The sequence below is a fragment of the Lepidothrix coronata genome, unplaced genomic scaffold, assembly GCF_001604755.1.
Source record: "Lepidothrix coronata isolate B3197 unplaced genomic scaffold, Lepidothrix_coronata-1.0 Scaffold31, whole genome shotgun sequence".
NCBI lineage: Eukaryota > Metazoa > Chordata > Aves > Passeriformes > Pipridae > Lepidothrix > Lepidothrix coronata.
The window spans coordinates 7672559-7692204 of NW_016690211.1; the positions used below are offsets into that span (position 1 = coordinate 7672559).

Consider the following 19646-nt stretch of genomic DNA (forward strand, 5'->3'; position numbering starts at 1 on the left):
AAAATTCCCCTCTCAATATTGACTGTAACTCTTTCTAACCTAACTCAAATGTATGATACACTTAAGCATGTAAGATGCACAATTTTTAGGTCCGGATCGAGTTTGTGTAATTCTCACATTGTGTGTAAGCGGACAGGATTTAATAACATTTTGTACTGATGTCATTGGCATAGTTACACTTTATGCATCCTCTTAGGATACATCCATACAACTCACTGAAACAATGTATTCTCTTTCTCCAAATGCTTCGTAACTCACAAAAAACTAAACCGTTGTGCAGGAAATTATGCAGCATGAATCTGACGTGGCACTTACTGACAGCCCACAGAATGATTAGCATCTCCAGTTTCTGCTCCTTCTTATTAGTTTGTCATCTCAACTAACTCTGGAAGAATTTGGCTACTGTACAACTGCTAGAATTGGAAGTTTTTTCTGACTCCTTTCTGTTCAGCATCTGTCCACATGCAGTGCTCCTTAGTTTTGACCACGTACAGTCTCAGGTACTACTTAAGCCCACATGAGAGGGATTCTGTGATAAAGCACCTTTCCACATGTACTGCCAAGAAGCCAAGAACTCAGCACTGATGATTCTAGGATCAAGCATCTGAAATTCAGGGGTCCCAATACAGATTTCAATTCATCCAAATACTTTCTGAGATCTACTTTCAAACTGTCATGAGAGCTGACAGCTACAGGGATTAAACAGTGGAAAAATATAAAATTTTTTTTTATTTTTTTAATAAAGAAGACTCAATGTAATCTCAAAAGAAAACATTTGCAACTCATGCCTATAACGTTTAAATTATTTTAGTATTTATAATGCACCATAAAAGTCAATAAAATAAAAGTGTTCAGGTAACAAAAGTTGTTCCCTCGGTATTGTACAACAGGGAGGCTATTAAAACCTGCCTCAAAGCTTTGGGTATTTGAAAATCCCACAGACCTGATCAAGCACAAAGCAAATATTGCAAGCTTCTTTTCTTAAGTATTAAACATAATAGAAAACAGTACTTTTAAAGGTAACATTAATTTAAACACCTTTAACTCCTCATTTGCAGGTCTGTTGTGTGCATCAATCCTTTATTAAATTCATGCAGTACAAATGCAACTTACATACAATAGCTAGTTCCTTTAACTGCTATACATGTGTGACCCTAACCTGGGTCTGCCTAGCCATGGAAATAAAACACACTGGTTAATTCCACACAGATTGCAGTCTTGACCAGTCACCACTGCCTGACCCACTCTCAGAAGCCAGAGAATGTCACATTTTTTTTTTGCCTGGTTCTGGACAAAGTAACTGATGCTATTAATGGAATAACTTTAACCTTGAGTTGATAAGAACAAGCAATTATAATAATGAAAAAAACCAACACAAACTCTTTCTAGCCATGTATTTCAATAGATAATGGAAATGGAAGAGAGTAGAGCATAGTACAATCATGTCAGGCAACATTCAAGCTTCAATCAAAAAATTTCTTTTTTTTAATTTTATTTAAGTGCTAAGATTTTGGCTATTGAATTACAAGACTCAGTAATCCCCTTACCCCCTCCCACAAACAGCATATGCTACCAATATAAAAGATATCCATAGATACATTGAATAATAAGTATATTAGGCTACTACAGTGAACAAATCAGTAAGATGTTTTGATGACTACAAGATCGCTACAAGACAATTCAGATAATCCCCATATTAGTAGCTTTCCAACATTTACGATAATGTCCAACTGAGTAGAACATGAAATGAATTAAGTTCTCTTAGTAAAAGACAGTGTATCGAAAAATCTGATCTTCAAATGAAACGCCATGCCTTGACAGATCAACACACAATCCTTCCTTTAAAGTAATACAGTTTATAAACAGATATAACAATGTTTATGTATTGACTATATTAATAAGCTTTAAACAGTACTTACTGAAAATTCTTTTAATGCTGCAGACAGTCTCAGCAGCTTACAACATTAAGGTGAAGTGATTTTTATCCCCCTCAGTGTTCAAAGTACTCAGTACTTTTCATGCACATTTTAATTTTTCTAATTATTATCTTTATTTTCATGCATTTCCTAGATAGATATCATCTATCCTCTTTTTTTTTTTTTTTTTTCAGAGATCCACAGTGCTCCCCTCAGCCCCCATATTCTGAATCCCAAATAACTTACGGTAAAAATACAAATTCTGTTCTGGAAGAAAACATACAAAATATACACCATGTAGTGTGCGCACCTAAATATCTTGATTGTCAAGTAGTGCAAGTTTCCGCTTTGACGTATATACTTTTCGGTTTTAGAGACAAGAATTTGTTTTACTGATCTTTGTGGATCCCATTTCTTGCCATTTTTGGTAGTCTTTGTCCCTTCGTGTAAGCGTGGTACCAGAAGTGGAGAAACAAGACTAAAAACATAGAGCCATACAGCCAAATAATAAACATGAAAATTGGATACTGGTACGGACAATCATCCATGATGTAGATTTGTCCTATATGAACTGTAATCATAATAAACTGGACCTGGAGGGAAAAGGTGAAGAAAAGAAGTACTTTTTAAATAAATGACAGACTTACTATAGAAGTTTAAAAAAATTCAGCATAACTTGTATGCAGAAAAACAGATAGGAGGCATGGAGCCAGGGTAAAGTGGGGAGCAACAGGGACACCAACACAACTTCGTAATATGACAGAGATCACCTTTACAGCCCCTCTCCATAAGCCTTACTCCACTGAAAAACAGTTCTACAAAAAAAAGGCAGAAAAGTCCTGGGACAAATTGAATTACAAGCAGCACTGAGAAACTCATAGCAGGAGAATGAGATTCTACCCTGGCCAGTTCAGAGAAGAAGGAAGGAGGCAAACAGTGTTTGACCAATGACAAATGGGAGGGTCCTTTAGAGAAATTAGCCGGGGGGGGCGGGGGGCAGAAAGAGCAACCATTACAGGGTTTGGGAATATGAATTCCCACCTTCCCTGCACACTAGCACGTTACAAAAAAGTATTCCACGTGAACTCAAAGTTAATAGTCCACTGGTAGTGCCTCCAAGACAAAAAGACTGAGTTATAAATATTCAAGCTACATTGTTCAGAGTTGCACACGGTTACATGAACTATTCTATTAACATCAGCCCTAGGTGCAAGCAGACAGGGTGCTCCTTTCCCTCCTCCATTAGCATCCTTGCTCATGATAAGTGAATTGTTTAGCCAGGAGCTGAATTTCGAAAATCCAGCTGTTAAAAAACACGGGCATCAAAAAATCACCCAGAACCATAACCTTTCAAAAGTGATATAAAACTGATAAACACAATGTAATTACTACAGGAGCATTTTGTAATGCTCTGGGGTGAAGAGAGGACCCTGACATTAGCTCAGCTGGTTAGAGCATGGTGCTACTAACACCAAGATTGTGGGTTTGATCCCAGTGTGGGCCATTCATTTAAGAGCTGGACTCCATGAGCCTTGTGGGTCTCTTCCAACTCAGATTATTCTTTGATTCTGTGACTAAATTCTCTAAACATAAACACTTTCTATGAAAGAACAGACATGAAATTCAAAAGAAATATTTTTCCCTTTCCTCGCTACTAGTTACATATGTATTCTGTACATTGATTGTATTTTCTTGGTATAAACTTACGTTTTAATAATTTTTATACAAGTAATGAGTTTTGTAAGTATATTTACCAAGTATTGCATAACTGAAAAGCTCATGTGTCTACACCATTCTTATAGTGAATGCTGAAGTCAGCAGATTTAAGTATATAACTGGAGAGCTCACACCTTTTGTTTTCCTCAATTAAAACATAAATCTTGTACCAACTGTAACCTACACACATGAACATAAATAACTAAAAGTACAAATTTATTGCATTAAGTCTGTGTCAGCACAATCACATTTTTGAGAGTTGTATCTGTCAAAAGCAGTTACTCACAAGTTGTATAGTTGTCATGTACTTTTTCCACCACAAATATTTATGGTAGGCTGGTCCCAAAGAACAGATTCCATAATAAGTGTACATGACAACATGGACAATACAGTTCAACAAAGCATGAAATGTTCCCAAACCACCTGTAGAAAAACAAAACATAGTAGTAGTATTGCATCAGGTATTTTAAAAGCCATCTCAGGTCCTAGCAGATATTTTGAGTAAGAGTAGGAAAAACATGTACCAAAAAAACTAGATTTTGACTAATCCTCAAGGTATTTAACCTGAATTGGGTTGATATCAGTTCTGAGGGATATCAGTTTGCTGTCTCAGAAACAGCTTCAGCATGTCAATGAATGCAAAAAGTTAGAGCTAAAAGTGATCCAAGAAGCAGTAGACAGCAAAGTACTTTTAAGAGAAATACGAACATGAAACTACTGAGCATAAAAGAAAAAATTACATAAAAGGAGAGATTTAGTGAGGGAAAAGAGTGCTATTTTCCCGTTAAGAATCATTCCAATTAAAAATAAAACATTTTGTGTTTTTAGTAGCTCACACTACTCTTCCAGCTTGATAGAGCATAACTCCTCCAGCTGTGATTGCAAACTTTCTTTGAAACTTAACTATTTGTATTTTCTAAAATAATTTGAGTGTTCTTACAGTTCAAACATACATACTTTTTTTGGCTTGCACAGTGAATATTCAGAAATAAAAATAAATAGTTAAAGCAGAGAAAAAAGAAAAGAACAACCTAATCAACAGTGCAAAAATATGCTCCAAAAAGCAACACTATACTAAGCATCATGTTACAATTCTCTATTTATATCTGATCCCAAAATCAGCATCTCCATCCAAATCTATTGTTTTTTTTAAAAACAGGTTGAAAACTTGATAGATGCTGCTATTCAGAAAGACAAACACTGATGAAACTGAATACAAGGTAATCATCAGCAGGACTGAAATTCTTGAAAAAATTTTAACTTACCAAACAGAAAAATATTTAGAAAGGTAAGTGTAAAGATAAGCAATAGAGTTTTTGGAGTAAACACAGCTCTGCATGAATACGAGAAACTATTTCTAGCAGAGGACAAAACAATTCTTGCACACTTTGCTGAAAGTATTTGTCAAGTTATCATATGGGAAATTTGAATCTTATGCAAAATCAGAAGCCTGTAGCTGGTATACTGATCCAACATCCAGATAAAAGGTAGAAAGTTAATCACCTATTAAATGGAAAATTTTCAAGGTTGAAGAGGAGGGACAGCTATTTGCTGCAGGTTTTCTTTTGCAAACCTATTAACATATTGAGGTGTATGCTGAGAAAACTACTCACGATTTTGTCATTAACTTAATACCAGTTACTCAGAAATATTTGAGAATTACATAGTCAATTCACCAGTTTCCTAATAACAGAAACTCAACAAATGCAGTAGTTATAAACTAGTAAAAGCTGCACACTGGACAGATTCAATAGATCCAATCTGCACATTTTCTGGACTACTTCAAGGTCTTGGGTTTGTATTCATAAAACAGACTCTAACAGATCAGATTAATAAGCAGTGGTTCTTTTCATCAATCCATCACCAATGTTCTGGGACAAAAAAATCCAAAATACGCTGTCAGGAAACATAAGGGAATAAACATGTATAACCCCCTCTATTTCTCAGTAAAAGCTCCTAAAAAGGCCTAAACTGTCCCAGAAATTGACTAATAATTGACTGTGTATTTCTCCACTCTGTTCTTATCAGACTATTGTCATGGCAAGCTGTATTTATTAGTGGTGCTTACTAATAATATAACATAGGAAGATGCATGCAGAGATACACAGAGCAGAAAAGGAGAAAGTGAAGGTAGGGGGGTAGTGGACAAAGAATTTTAATTCAGTACAATTCAAATACATTTCTTTAATAAAGAAAGTCTAGAAAAATATTTCTGTAGCTTTGTGAAAGTCAAAATATTATATGTAAATAAACCCCATTCACACTACCTAAAGCCAGTAAAATTAACTGCAACAAAGACTGAATAATTTTTCAAGCAGAGTCCTCCCTCCAACTCAGTTCTAACATTTCAGGAGGACAAACGGTTTTGAAGTAGTTTCAACAGTTATTTGCCTCATGTATCTCCTCCAGCACTTCTGATTTTACAATCACTTGCCTTTTTCATGTAATAATGCTTTTTGCTTATATACAGCTCTCTCCTCTGCATCTTTTCCCCCCATAAGAAATCAGCACTGCACAAAATGCTGTCAAATAGGAAAAATTAGTAGTCTCCAACCTTTCAAATAATTATGGTGATCTCAGTTGTTCCATAAAATACTGCAGAAATCTAAAGTTAAAAACACTGATGTTTGCAAGATGTTTAATTCTGTTCTTCTTTTTTTGTCTACCATAGTTAACTTTTACTACCAGAAGATATGTTCAACTCAAACTCAACTCTCTCTCCACTACCTGCAGCAAATTTGACTCCAAACCACCAGGTCCATGGCATGATGGAATGATGAAAGACATGCAGGAATGTAACTTGGTTGTTTTTCTTACGCAGCACAAAAAATATCTGAAACAGATTTTTAATGAACAGGATGTTACAGAAAATAATCAAGCCCACAATACTTAAAGAAAACTGTATGTATCAGTGCTGGTTGCTCACAACTATACATTTAAGAGTACTTTGCAATTGCAGTCTTGGGAGAAGAAGGAAAACTGAGAGTCTAGATATGCAGATTAGTTTTAAAAAAAAATTAAAACCAGTATGTAAAATCCACCTGAGAAGCCAGTGCAAGCTTTGAAATGAAATGGCCAGTGCAAGCTTTGAAATGAAATGTTCAAGGCTGAGCCATCACCTACATGTGCAACAACAGCGTAAGGTGGACTTGGATGGATTGAGAAGTCTTTAGAAGCATCAGATTTTAAATCCTCTGAACTATTAATGAAATGCCATTTGAGAAAATTAACTGAAGGATTAGCAACAGATAGAGATAGTAGAAAATAATAGAGAAATAGCACTTTATTATGAACATTGAACAAGCCACCCTTGGAAAACAGCAAAACTGGACAGAGTATATGTAGGTACAGTTAACTGATATTGACAGGCCACATTTTAAAGGACAGACATTGAGGGAAGTGTTAAGGGAAGACAGAGGAAGAAAACTCTGTAAAGAGAAGTCAGGTCATGCAAAGGGTAGTATCAGATGGCAAGCAAATAAACACAGAAGAGAAGAAGTCTAGTTTGCTGGGGAAAACATTTGGAATCAGCAGATTTAAATACAGCTAAGAAATTACTTTTGCAATAAAAGCAAAAAGCTGATGAGAAACAGGTACCTAGTTGTGTGGATTCAAACAAAGTAAAATAAAAAAAAAAAACCTTCAGGCTCAAGACTAATTAAAAAGGAGCACTCTAACCTGTGGGGAATAAAGGCAAATAGAGGAACAAGCTTGTCGGGATTTTCCAGTTTTAGCATTCCTGACCCTTCCATTACCATTCCATTTGGTTTAATCAGTAGGATCTTCTAGTGTTGCATCATGAGCATTTGCAGGATGAAAGTCAGATGGCTAACTTTGCTCGAAGAGTGTAGAACATCCTCACTGTTCATGAGTCAATTCCTGAACCACCAGTATTGGTGGCAAATAGAACTGAAGATGATTTCAGCACTCGGAAGCTGGTTTGAAAATATCTAAGCCAATCCTACTTGATGTCAGTCTTGGAAAGAGAGAAAGGCAGATGACTGCTGATGGTAAGCAAGGTCTGCATTCTGCTTCAATGCATTGCTGTTCAGACTTTCTTTGCAAAAGGGTAGAGTGTCAGCCTGACATCAAACACCTCCATAATCATGACCCTCAAGGCAATCCCAGAAATTTAGAGAAGGTAGGTATGGCAATTTTGTGCTGTATTCAGAGTTGATGATGATAATATTCTGAATGAAAAAGATAAAATCTGAATACGATATGAAAAAAATATATTCAGTATAATCACCTCTTTTTTATCTGCAGTGTTGAGACAAGCATTGCCATAGCATAACAGGTTAGTGTATTCAGCTGTTAAACAGGCAATTTATCTGGTCTTCCTAAATTTTTAAAGCTATGTTCTCTCATTAACATTTTTCCTGATAATCAAGGAATGACAGTGTAATAGGACAATCAGATGAGTTAATAAGGGTAAACATCTGGATGGTATTCTAATTATTGAAGACTGGAGGACTAACTAAAAAGCAATTTATACCCCCAGTGCTCAACAGCACTGGTCCTTCTACTGTGGAAACATCACTATTTCTTTTATTAGGCTAAAGTACTTACAGTATCTAATAATTCAATGAACTTGGAAAAGAAGTAAAGCCAACAAGTTCGCACCATCTGCAAGAGTACAAAAAAACCCCTGTCAAATCATAATAGTCATAAACAAAATTAAGCAGCTGCAGGACAAATAAATATATATAGGAAAGTAAATAAATATATAAAGGAAAGCATCAGGTTAAGTGGTGTCCCAAAGCTGACAGAAATATTTAAGTGTATGGTTTTTTTGGTTTTTCTTTAAAAACACAAAACATTTTTAAATCCTGAAGGAATTTTAAAACCAAGAACAAGAAGCAACAAATTCATTGCCTCTTTCTTTGTCCCAACCAACCAACCCCTCCAGTTATCTCACATGCTCTACATTATGTAAAAGGGCATTTCCACATAGTGCATTTCACTCTACAGCAGTGCATTCAAAAAAAGCAGGCTGTTCAAAAAGCATTTCTAAAAATAAAGTCAATGCATAACAAGACTACTTTGAACGACCTGGTCTAGAGGAAGATGTCCTTGCTCATGGCATGGAGGTTGGAACTAGAGGATCTTCAAGGTCACTTCCAACCCAAACCATTCTATGGTTCTCTGATAATAATTCAGCTTTGTGTTTGGCAACTTACCCTTAGAGCTGTTGGTGACCTTGAGTAGTCAACAATATCACACCGGAACGAGTACCCTGTGGCCCAACCCGACATAAGAAACTGGAGCAAAGAAAAGGGAAAGGGCAAAAATTTACTTTACTTCCTTTGAAAAATTCATTAATTTTGGATTATTTTTGCAATCACTAAGCAGGAGAGGAAAAACAATATTAAAAACATGTCAAATAAGTTACTTTGTCAATCATCTACCTCTGCGTGGGATAACTACCACAAAATCCTTTGCTGTTGCAGATTAATGAATTCCTAATTCCAAGACCACACCTGTAGACAGGAATTTTCTTCCTACACTCATTATTTCAGCATTAGTAACTGAAGAGGAGAAACAGCTTCATCTCAAAACTAATGCTAAAAACCAACTTACTGTGTAAATCAGACCACAAAACCATAGCTAACCATCTTAATACTGAAAAGAATCCAACACAGCATCTTAATATTCTAATGAAATTAGCACTATAAAAAACTATAATTGCTAATTATCATTAAAGACAAGGAACAAATCCATATGCAGAATACATATTTAATATCATAGTTTCTAAAATTTTTCCTTAGTTAAACTGAGTGATTCAGTTGGTCTTTCAGTGATAAAAGTGATGAGAAGCTACAATAAGAACACACACATGACCAAAGGACTGTATGTACCAAATATCATTTAATCTTTTCTCTTTAAATATATTAAATAATATATATATAATATAATAATATAATAAATCTATTTGGACATGAGCAACATTATTAATATTACACTTGGCTCGTTCCACTGCCAGCCCCTATGACTACTGTATTTTATATCTGTTTATAAAGTGCTTCTCATCATCACTATCCTCTCATGCATGCTAAGAGGTTCAACTCCCTTAACAGATGCAGGAGTTTAGTCTTTTTAACTTCCTAAAAGAACTGGTTGCTTAAAGAAAATAAGTTCTGGAACACCACCAAGACAGCACAGTACTAACTCACCCACCAAATTACTTGGTTCCAAAGAGGGAAAGAATCAGCTTCTTGGTGACTACCAGACAATAGCAGAAATTCAATCTTTTACACTCTGTCCACGATTCTTTCAAGAAATTGTAACATGGAAGTCTTGATAGCAGACTAATTGAATACTGTGGTAATGTCAGACACTAACAGAAGTTTTTTGGGGTTTTTTTTGTTTGATTGTTTCTTTGTGTGGGGTTTTTTTGGGTTTTGGGGTTTTTTTTGAGGACTATAACCAAAACGGGAACCAAATTTTAAAAGGAAGTTTGGCAATTTTTCAAAGTGATGTTTAAATAGCAAAAGCATCTTACCCACCACTTTCCACACTGCAATCATATCACAAAGAAGCTGTTGCTGCACTGCCTTTAGAGTGGTTCGAAGAAATGTCAAGTAGTTCATTGCAACTCCTGATGACATTAATGCAAATTGATCTACAAGAAACATGTACTACCAATTTGGCACAATAATCTGAATTTTTTCAAGAATCACTAGTTTAGCATACTGCTTGGAGGAATATAATTACAACCATCAGAATAATATTTTTTGATAACTGCAGAGTGGGAGTTATCTTAATAGACTTATTAAAAGTTAGTAGATAGAGACAGGAAATATATAAATACATTACAACCAAAAGTAGCACTTACTTCATAAGTCATATATAAAGAGAGGACTACCACACTAAAATTATAAAAGGTCATTATCTGCCTGAGTTCAAAAGGTTTTTTATTTTCCATGAGTTTGGGTCCCAAGGAAGTGACAAAATAAATGTAGGTTCCAATGATAAAGGTTGTTGGAAAAGGTGAAGACATGAGTGGCCAGCCTTCCAGTCTTGGATCTAGAGGGGGAGGAGAATAAAAATTAAATAGGATGTCTACAGTACTTATTAAAACAGCTACAGAAAAGTATTTAATTCCTAATGGTTTATGTTTTCCTGTCAAACCAATCATGTTTCAGAGTCTATTCACCTCAAATCCATACTGACTGGATAATAAGATTGAGGACCTGTATGTTTCAATGCTTTTTTTCTGCATCAATACTTCACAGATAATGAAAAGCAGACAGAATCATGAGTGATGTGATTTTCTGTCTCTACAGTACCATAAAAAACACACTTTCATATTAGAAGGAAGTTGTAATATATCAAGCAAGTATTGCGTGTTCCTTTCCAGTTATCCCAGAGAGATATATTGCAGAGACACCTCCTTATATGCACACCTCATTCCCTCTCCCTACAGCTGAGGCTGGCAGGCATTCCATCCAAGCATCACCATGACTCCACTGAACCCTTCTGGGGTTCATCACCAAGTCCCAGCTCAGCAAAGACTTCCATATTTCTCCATAAGCAGGAGAACTGACACAAGCTTCATATATTTTTTTAAATTTTTAATTGATTTGACTTTTATATACTGACTTCAGGAAGATTTGTTTCAGAATGATCCCAAACTTAAATACTGACTCAGTAAACTGCTGTTTTCATGGCTTGCTGCTGTATTTTAGAGTGAAATTATACTATTGCAATTTTTGTCAAGTGTAATTCATAGGCAAACACTTTAAGTCAGCAAATTTTCAACTCACAGCATTCAAGCAACATATCACCCATGAGACCCTCTGATGTGGTTTACAGCCACTGGAAGTGTAAAAACAGATTGAGGAGGAAAGCACATTATAATGCTGCTCACAGTTTGTAATGTGCCAGTGCTGCTGCTCACAGACCAACAAGGACTGTGAACCACAGCACTCGGCATCTGCCTCTGTGCACTGCAAGAGAATCACCAGCTCTTTACAACTGATTGCTCTTTCTACATCCACTCTTGCACTGCTCCTACCAAACCTTTCCTATTGTTCTTCCCAGCTTGATCCTGAGGAAACCATGTTCCACCACTAACAGTGTGCTACCAAATGCCAAATATAAGCACTGGTGGGCAGGGAGACAAGGAACTCATGTTCTGAAGTCATGGACACTGCAGCAGAAACACTTCCTTCATCATCCAGCTCCATCCCAATCCATTTCACCTCACCAGCCATACTGATTAAACTCCCTTCTTGCTTGCATGCTGTGCTTCTACAGAACAAGAGAAAAGGTGCTCAGCTATGCTGAAAAAGATAATCAGTAATCTTATCTATCAAACTTCAACCGCTTCTCAAATTTTTCCCAGGAGTAGGCTAATTCCTGTCACTATGTGCTTACCACAGTAAAAAACACTGAGATAGATGGGTCTTAACTCCAAAATTGAGATATTCTGTCGGTTTTTGGTAAACATACAGAACAACAACATAAAATCAAGGCTTGTTTAATATCCCTTACTAGCTGCAACAAGAAACTGACATTCCTTTTCAAAATAGAGCCGTGACAGAGTTAATTACTCTGAGGATTAATTTCAAAACACTGAAACTTACCAGACTTTGTTATTTTTTTCACTTTGCAAAAGCAAAATACAGTAACACCATGAGCCTGCATTAATTAACCCATAAAATCCAATTGTTTGATATTGAAAAAGAGTTAAAACCTTATATTCAGCAGCACAGGAGAAATGTAAACTATATATTTAGGCAAGCCAATAACACTCACAGAAAAATCACTGTCTGCACTTTATTTACTGAGAGCTCATACCCATAAACTACCTAAGTTTTGCTTGTTTCCTATTTCAAAATGCAGAAATAGTTTGCAATGTCAAAAGGTAACTGGCAAGTTTTACAAAAATTTATAGGATGACAAAGCTACTTTTAAGTTGGTCAACAGCACGTTGCTATTAAAAATTATTGGCAGATTTAAATTACTCACCAGCATCTTTAATCCATTCATCATAGAGTAGTACAGCCTTTGAAGTCAGATTGCTAAGGGCCATTTTCACTTGATAAAGATTTTATGATGCTGCCTGCAGGAAAACAAACCAAAACAGAAATATGGATTTCTGTCAATAAAATAGAGATCAGTAAAGTTTTATGGAAAATATTTTCAAGAAACAGAATAGTAAAAAACAGAGAGGGCTAACAGAGCACCACATGTGAAATACAGATCAGGAAGCGTTAGCTGACCACATCCCACTATCCTTGGGTCTAATTTATAGCTGAGCTGTTATCCACGACAATATGATTTTGCAATCTATACATACAAACCAGGTGCTTACGTGCCATAAAGTTTATCTCGAGAAACCATGCTGTAGTTAACCATTACAGTTAAGGGACAAATACGAATAAACAGTAGATACTTAAATTCATTTTTATTACCATCTCCACTTAAAGTCCAAGTCACTGATATGTGGAGTTCAGCTTTGCAGCATTTATTATTGAAAAATAATATTAATTTTCTAAGAAGTATTTCTAAGGTAGGTGGGAAGGAGAAAACCTACCAATATGTCAACATATTCCTTTTAAATACAATAATTAGCTATGTTATAATTAGTGTGCAAATCCCACTCTGACGAATCAACTGTTTCCACATCAGGATAGTGGAATGTCACAGTACAAGTGGTAATATCATTAACTCACAAAAATTATCCAGCACCTCCACTCTGCATGCAGCACCTCCCACATATGTAAAATTTTTCCAAGTATGCTTATATGAATACTCTTTTTTTTCTCCACCATCAAGTACTCACCAGCTCTTCCCTTGTCTCATCCCCTCTAGAAAATACCTTTTAAAAACCCCAGCACATTTAAAGGGTGTCTCTCCTATTCCCACTGAGTGTCTCACTTTACCATACGATTTCTCTCCATAACCCTGAGCAATCTTCACACTATATTCACCTTTATTAGTTCAGGCTGCACCACACCTTGATAACAAGCTCCCTTCCTCTGGCAGCCCTTCTGCATCTCCTCCAGGCTAACCAGCTGCAGGTTTGGAGAGCTGGTTCTGCCCTCAAGATCCTAATGCATCCTCAGGTCTTTCCCATTATCATCTTCTCATTTGTTCTCACCATAACAGTTCTGAAAAATAATTTCACCCACATCTCCACTTCTACAAGTTCCTGTTCACTGCCATTTCACAGGAGTTTTTAGCCATTATACCCACCCTTCATCACAAGATCCAACGCAGATAAGACTACCTTCATTAGAGTTCATTTGATCTACTTTGTCCCAATTCTTGTTTTGCTACCCACTTGTTTCCCTGCTTGCAATTTTGTCCTATGCCCCTGAATATCTGAAACCACTATCAATTTCACATTTGGAAAATATTCCCTCTGCAAGTCTCTTTGAAGTTCACATTTTCTAGAAGTATCATCCTCCAGTATCAGCATTTCCCAGCTCAACGTCATTGCCTTTGTGCTGACCATTTTCACGTGCCCTACACTCATATTACAATGTTTGCTTCAAAGATCTATATTTATAAAGATGCTTGCAAGATCGGAAGTAGGGGGCATCCTCTTCCTTTTCTAATGGAAACCAAAAGGGTCCTCTTCCATTTGGGACTAGCAATCAAATGATCGAAAAGATTTTATGGTTACAGGCAAACTATAAATATTATTGCCATCTTGCTCCATAAGCCACACTATTGATGATATCAAAAATGCATAAATTCAACCCTGTCTTGAACACCAGGTACTTTAGACTGCCCAACTGTGACAGCCAGGCAATTCAGCTGTAACTGGTGCTGAGGAGGAAGCATTAATCAAATCTTTACTTCATAAATAATCACTGTAATTAAATGTTTAGACTGATTACCTAAAAAAGTTATCCTTTTAGTCCAGTATTCTTTCTATTTCAGATGCACTAGAACAGTCTATCCAGAGACAAGGCATTGCAAACTAAAGGTATTTCGTTCAGCAGTTACAGTAAAATTCTACCAAAGCCTACAGACACCTTGTGCACAGTATGGCTCAGTTTTTCAACAAATATATTCACTGAATAGAAATAATCACATTATATTTAACTGGTTCTTCAATAAGAAAAATAGTTTACTGATTTTACTGCTACTCATGCTAGTTTTCCCACCCTCATACTACTGGAACTCAGACTGGTTAGTTCAACATGCTGACCAAGACTAAAGTTATACAAGTATCTACTTCTTAAAAACATGTTCTCAAAAATTCAGAAAATTCAGTGTAGATGTTGGCTCTAAATTAATTGGCATTTAATATTGCCATTTACCTTGTTCCACCTCTCCTGAGCCCCCACCTCTCCTGCAACTCCACTTGCAGCTCCTCTCCCTTTAAAACATTCCACAAGAGCTAAGACAGCAAAGGCTCCAAGCCTTCAAGGTTCATTTTCTGTTCATAGCCAAGCAAGATACAACTGCAGTTGCCAAAGTTATTCGGAAAGTTCAATAACTATACTTGAGAGAAGGATGTACTAGGCAGAAATCAGCCACACAATAGTGACTGATCAATTAATCTGAACCTAAAAGTAAGCAAAATTTAGTAAGTTAAACCCAATTATTTTAAGAGTAGAAATAAAGTGTGCAAGAAAGACCATGCTGTTCAAAACTTTCCTATGGTTAAAAGATTTAAAACCAACTTTCATATATGACATTATTACTTTGCTTTCAATGTGCTTTACCTAGCTACTTTCTTAACTAGCTACTCAGTTTTCCTTTGTAAATCCATTTCTATGAACAATAGTTTACATTAATGTTAGGTTTTGAGGATAAGTTGTTTGTTTACAACCTACAAAAGTAGGGTTAATGGCAGCATGGAAGATATTTTGTCTTATCCTTTTACACGTAGTTCACAAGCAAATTCATATGTACTGGAAAATAACATGATCAAGGCTTGGTTTTGTTGTGTTTTTTTTTTTTTAATAGAAGAGTTAAAAAATGAAAACCACATACCCACACACAAGATAAACAACTAGCTTGTGCTTCACCAAGAAAAAACAAACAATTTTTGAAAGATTGTTTTTTTATAGTACAGCTGTTGTTAAGAAGTAACTTATAATGCTTTGACCATAATACAATCTTCCAAAAAGTTTGGCAGTTTTGAAGGCTACAGAACTTATCTTCTAAATGCGAGACTGGAAAGAGTTTGCCTGAAGGGACAAAGACTTGGGGCCAGAGAAGGCCATTTGTTAAATACACAGCTTTAGTTCTTCATGCTATAAACTCATCTGCCCATTAAGCATTTGTACAGCCACAGTTCAGTCAGGAAAATGTACATTTGGTTTACATACCTGCTAAAGTACTTACAGAATCAGCACATCAGCACTTTTATTTCCAATGTTCCAATGTTCCACTTTCTGCTCATGTCAAAATTGTGCCATAAAATGCACAGCTGAGTGTCTAGTTTGTAGCAAACCCTCTCAATATTAGATAAGTCACATTAGCAAACTCATTTTCAAAATTAGGTTATTTTAAATGACATATTGCAAACTACTTACATAAATTTAAAAATGCAGTCATGTAAGTAGTCTGCCCACCTTGAAAAGTTTTAAATAACATACAGTCAGTTCTCTCAAACACGTGCATTTGAAAAACAAGCACCAAAATCACCTCAAAAATATATTCAAGGTACTCAGCTCTTCAAAAGAAATAAGCGCTTTTTCTGGTTTTGTCAATGGAAATAATACTGTGCACCTAGGTTCCAGCCAACTGTACTAGCATCATTTCTGAAGATATCTTTAAACAAATGTGCCCTCCACCACTTCAAAAATAGGAGGTATGAGGCAAAAGAGAAAAAGGGCTATGTTAAAAGCGCAAAGTAACTTGCTGTCCTCTGGTCCCCTGCAGCTCAGCAGACAGGTGGAAGAGCCCACTAATTGCAGCTGAGTTAAAGCATACAGCTTGGCAGAACCAATTTCAAGTCAGACCATTACCTTTACTGGGAAGGCAAGGGCAGATTAGAGCAACCAGAAATGCCACAGATACTACAGCAAACTATATGAGAATGTTTGATGATGAAAAGTGGTAAGGAAGAAGTTGTTAGAAGTGCTCAAGTTCAGTCAGCTCATAAAACTATTAGTGATTTTTGTAACGGGAATTACTGGTATGCTTCAAACATTTCTTATTTCTAAATGAGAACAAGAAGTTTCTCACATTCCTTTGCTTAACCCACATGAAAGATATTTGCCATTCTTGATGCTCATTTATTCCCCCTACATAGTTTTTAATAATAAAACAGATATAAGGATTTTACAATAATTGTTTTATGTTGGCAGCTACTGAACAAAACAAGCACACAAAAGAACTTGACAAAAAGACAAGCAAAATTAAACAATCTGATGTGAGCTGTCACTCCAGAACACAAATTTTATCTCAGTGTGAACTTAAAAACACTTAGCATTAAGACTTTACATTAGAGAGCAAAGCTACTTTTACAGAGATCCTTTAGCAAAAGGCTGCAGATTAAGACAATAGAGTACAGACTTCAGTGGTCTAATTTCCAACCAAGGCAGGTCCCAAAAGCAATGGTTCTGGAACATCACCCCTGGCCTGACAAGCCAGTGGTGATAGGAGGATCCTCCACCCTGCAGAGCCCACTGGAAGACGGGGAGAGCATACAGAAAGCACTGACCCACACAGCTCTGATTTCAAAATTATCGCTTAAGAAATGGCAATAATACTGGCTTACACGTTCAGGCACAATTATGAAACTTTCACATTTCAGAATGACTTTGTATACTGTTGTTAATTCTTCTCTTGAAGTTCAGAAGATAATTAAATTAGGACGTTTCACAGATGGTATCTTAAGCTTTACCTGGGAAATACCAGCTCTGCCCTTCCTATTTCCCAGGGCTGTGTGTTACATAATTGCAGTTATTTTAACTACATTACTCCCTCATGTCACATGGCAAGCAACTACAAACTGCCTATTACAATAAATGGATTACTCACATTCTGCAACAAAGTTTTAAACTTTAGGTGGGTGTCACCTGTTGTTATGGATTTTGCTGAGAGAAGTTTCTGTCACCTTTACTATCCTTTATGCCTTGTCACAATCACCCAGTCCAGTTTTGGAAAGGTTCATCTCACAAGTTTGCCACATCCTGCTTAGTATTAGGTGGTCTTTCCCTTTTTGATAATATTGCTTGTAAACACTGCCCCTTTTAGGTGGCAGTGGACATCCTAAAAACAGATGAGAGGCTTAGAAACTATATTAGAATGTCTACTTATACAATTCCTCATTGGAACTGTTCAATAAGAGATCTAATACTTATCTCATGTAGTCACCCTTACTGAATTTTTTACATAGTATACCTCCCTATTTAATCTTTTGCTTTTTAAACTAGCATCAAATCTGTCATTCACCTGTGTGAATACAGTACTCTAAGTAGAAGAACTAGTGAAAAAAAGTTTAATTGCAATCACACTTTAGATGGTTTTCTGCCCTTCTAATGGATTTCCCATTCTGCTGCTGTGTAAAATAAAGACCAATTCGTATTTTCTTCCACAGCTGCCTATAAATTGTTAATAGAGCAGATATTCCAGACTTCACAGCAAAGCTGAACACTAACAATAGGCAAAGAAAAGCCCCTTCTTATGGGAACTATTTCAGGAGTACAGCCTTGTTTTGTACCCAATTCCTAACCAGAATGATATGGGCATTCTGCTGGATTACAAATACTGATCCAATCACCAGTCGCTGAATGAGGAAGGCCCAGTGTACAATCCCACAGAATCACTGCCAATGGGGCTGGTCCTCTGACAGCTGCAGGGTAAGTCACAGCAGCTCACCAACCCAAATGAAAGCTTAAGCTTTTGAGAAAAAAAAAAAAAAAAAAAAAAAAAAAAAAAAAAAAACCACATTTCTCAGCCAACTCAGACTTCAAAGGCTGAATAGGCCTTTGCAAAGAAACATTAAGACATACAAACTGGAATGCCACAGGCAGAAAGAAAAGTGGGAGTAACAGCTCTGTCATAGATCCCTTTAAGCTGATAGTGGAATGCAGAGAGTACACAAGATCATCATGTAGGGAGGACACAAGATCATCATGTCCAATCCTGCCTACTCATAGACAATCATGTACTAGATCTGTAGTCAGGAACCTTACACATTCCTCCTTAACAAATCACCAGTCCATCTACAACAAACCACAAGGGACACTCTATAAGATGAGAACCGAAGCCACAAAAATTGCATGTGCTACAGCAAGGCAGGAAAAGATCTGACAATACCAGTATCTCAAATGCATCATCTAAGGTTGCAGAGATGTAGGTGAGAGTGATTCTGGGAACTAATCTCCTACATCACATAGAAAGACTTATCAAGTCTAAATAGTCCCTGCAATCATAGCCTGGAAGGACGTTTCTTTATAAGTCTGAACTCAGTTATCTGTTTAACTCAAGTATAAAACCCCAGGCAGATCCCTGAAAAGGTTCTGAGTTTCACTTAGGAAGTGAGCACTATGGGCATCATTGTATCTTCCTCAGTTTTCTCTCCCCATAGTTCCAATGTTTCAGAGAAAAGCAAAAACATATGCAGGAGAGAAGTTCCTAGGATTTTAACTTGTGCTCCTCTGCCTTTACCAAAAACTCTTTACTCGAGCATTTAAATGTCAGCCATCCTTCAGCCAACTAGTGTCACCTGCCTACTGCTCTGCTGCAGTGAGTGTCTCCTGCACTCAGCTTAGGACAGAAGTTCTTCTCATAGTTTCCCCAGTGCATGACTTGCACTTGGGCTCCTTTAAGTTTCATTCCAACTCAGTGACATCAGCTCACGGTCACCTAGTCCTGCCTACATGGCGAGTCCTGTGGCACATATGGCATGACAACTTTCACTTAGATGGTTCTTAACGCAACTTCACTTCCATTAGATTACCCTTATCAAAAGCCTTTGGCAAAGTATTGATTTGGCCCAAAGTAATTGGGCCATATGATCTCAGGTTAATATCCTCCTTATCCAAAGAACTTGGACTCTTCCTTTTTCCTCCTTACTTATTAAGCAATAAGAAA

At 36.5% G+C, this 19646-nt stretch overlaps 1 protein-coding gene across 4 annotated transcripts in view; it reads right to left on the minus strand.

The window, feature by feature from the left end:
- Window positions 1-1379: 1379 nt before the first annotated feature.
- ELOVL7 (ELOVL fatty acid elongase 7) overlaps window positions 1380-19646 on the minus strand; it is a 29802-nt gene continuing 11535 nt past the window's right edge. For all 4 annotated transcript variants that reach the window (XM_017811069.1, XM_017811068.1, XM_017811070.1 and 1 more), the window contains 7 exons: window positions 12606-12699; window positions 10468-10658; window positions 8813-8893; window positions 8202-8258; window positions 6360-6465; window positions 3919-4055; window positions 1380-2509 (listed from right to left, as the gene is read on the minus strand). In XM_017811069.1, coding sequence (XP_017666558.1) covers window positions 2306-2509; window positions 3919-4055; window positions 6360-6465; window positions 8202-8258; window positions 8813-8893; window positions 10468-10658; window positions 12606-12669 — 840 coding nt within the window. In that variant the 5' untranslated portion in view covers window positions 12670-12699 and the 3' untranslated portion in view covers window positions 1380-2305. The remainder of the gene's footprint in view (window positions 2510-3918; window positions 4056-6359; window positions 6466-8201; window positions 8259-8812; window positions 8894-10467; window positions 10659-12605; window positions 12700-19646) is intronic.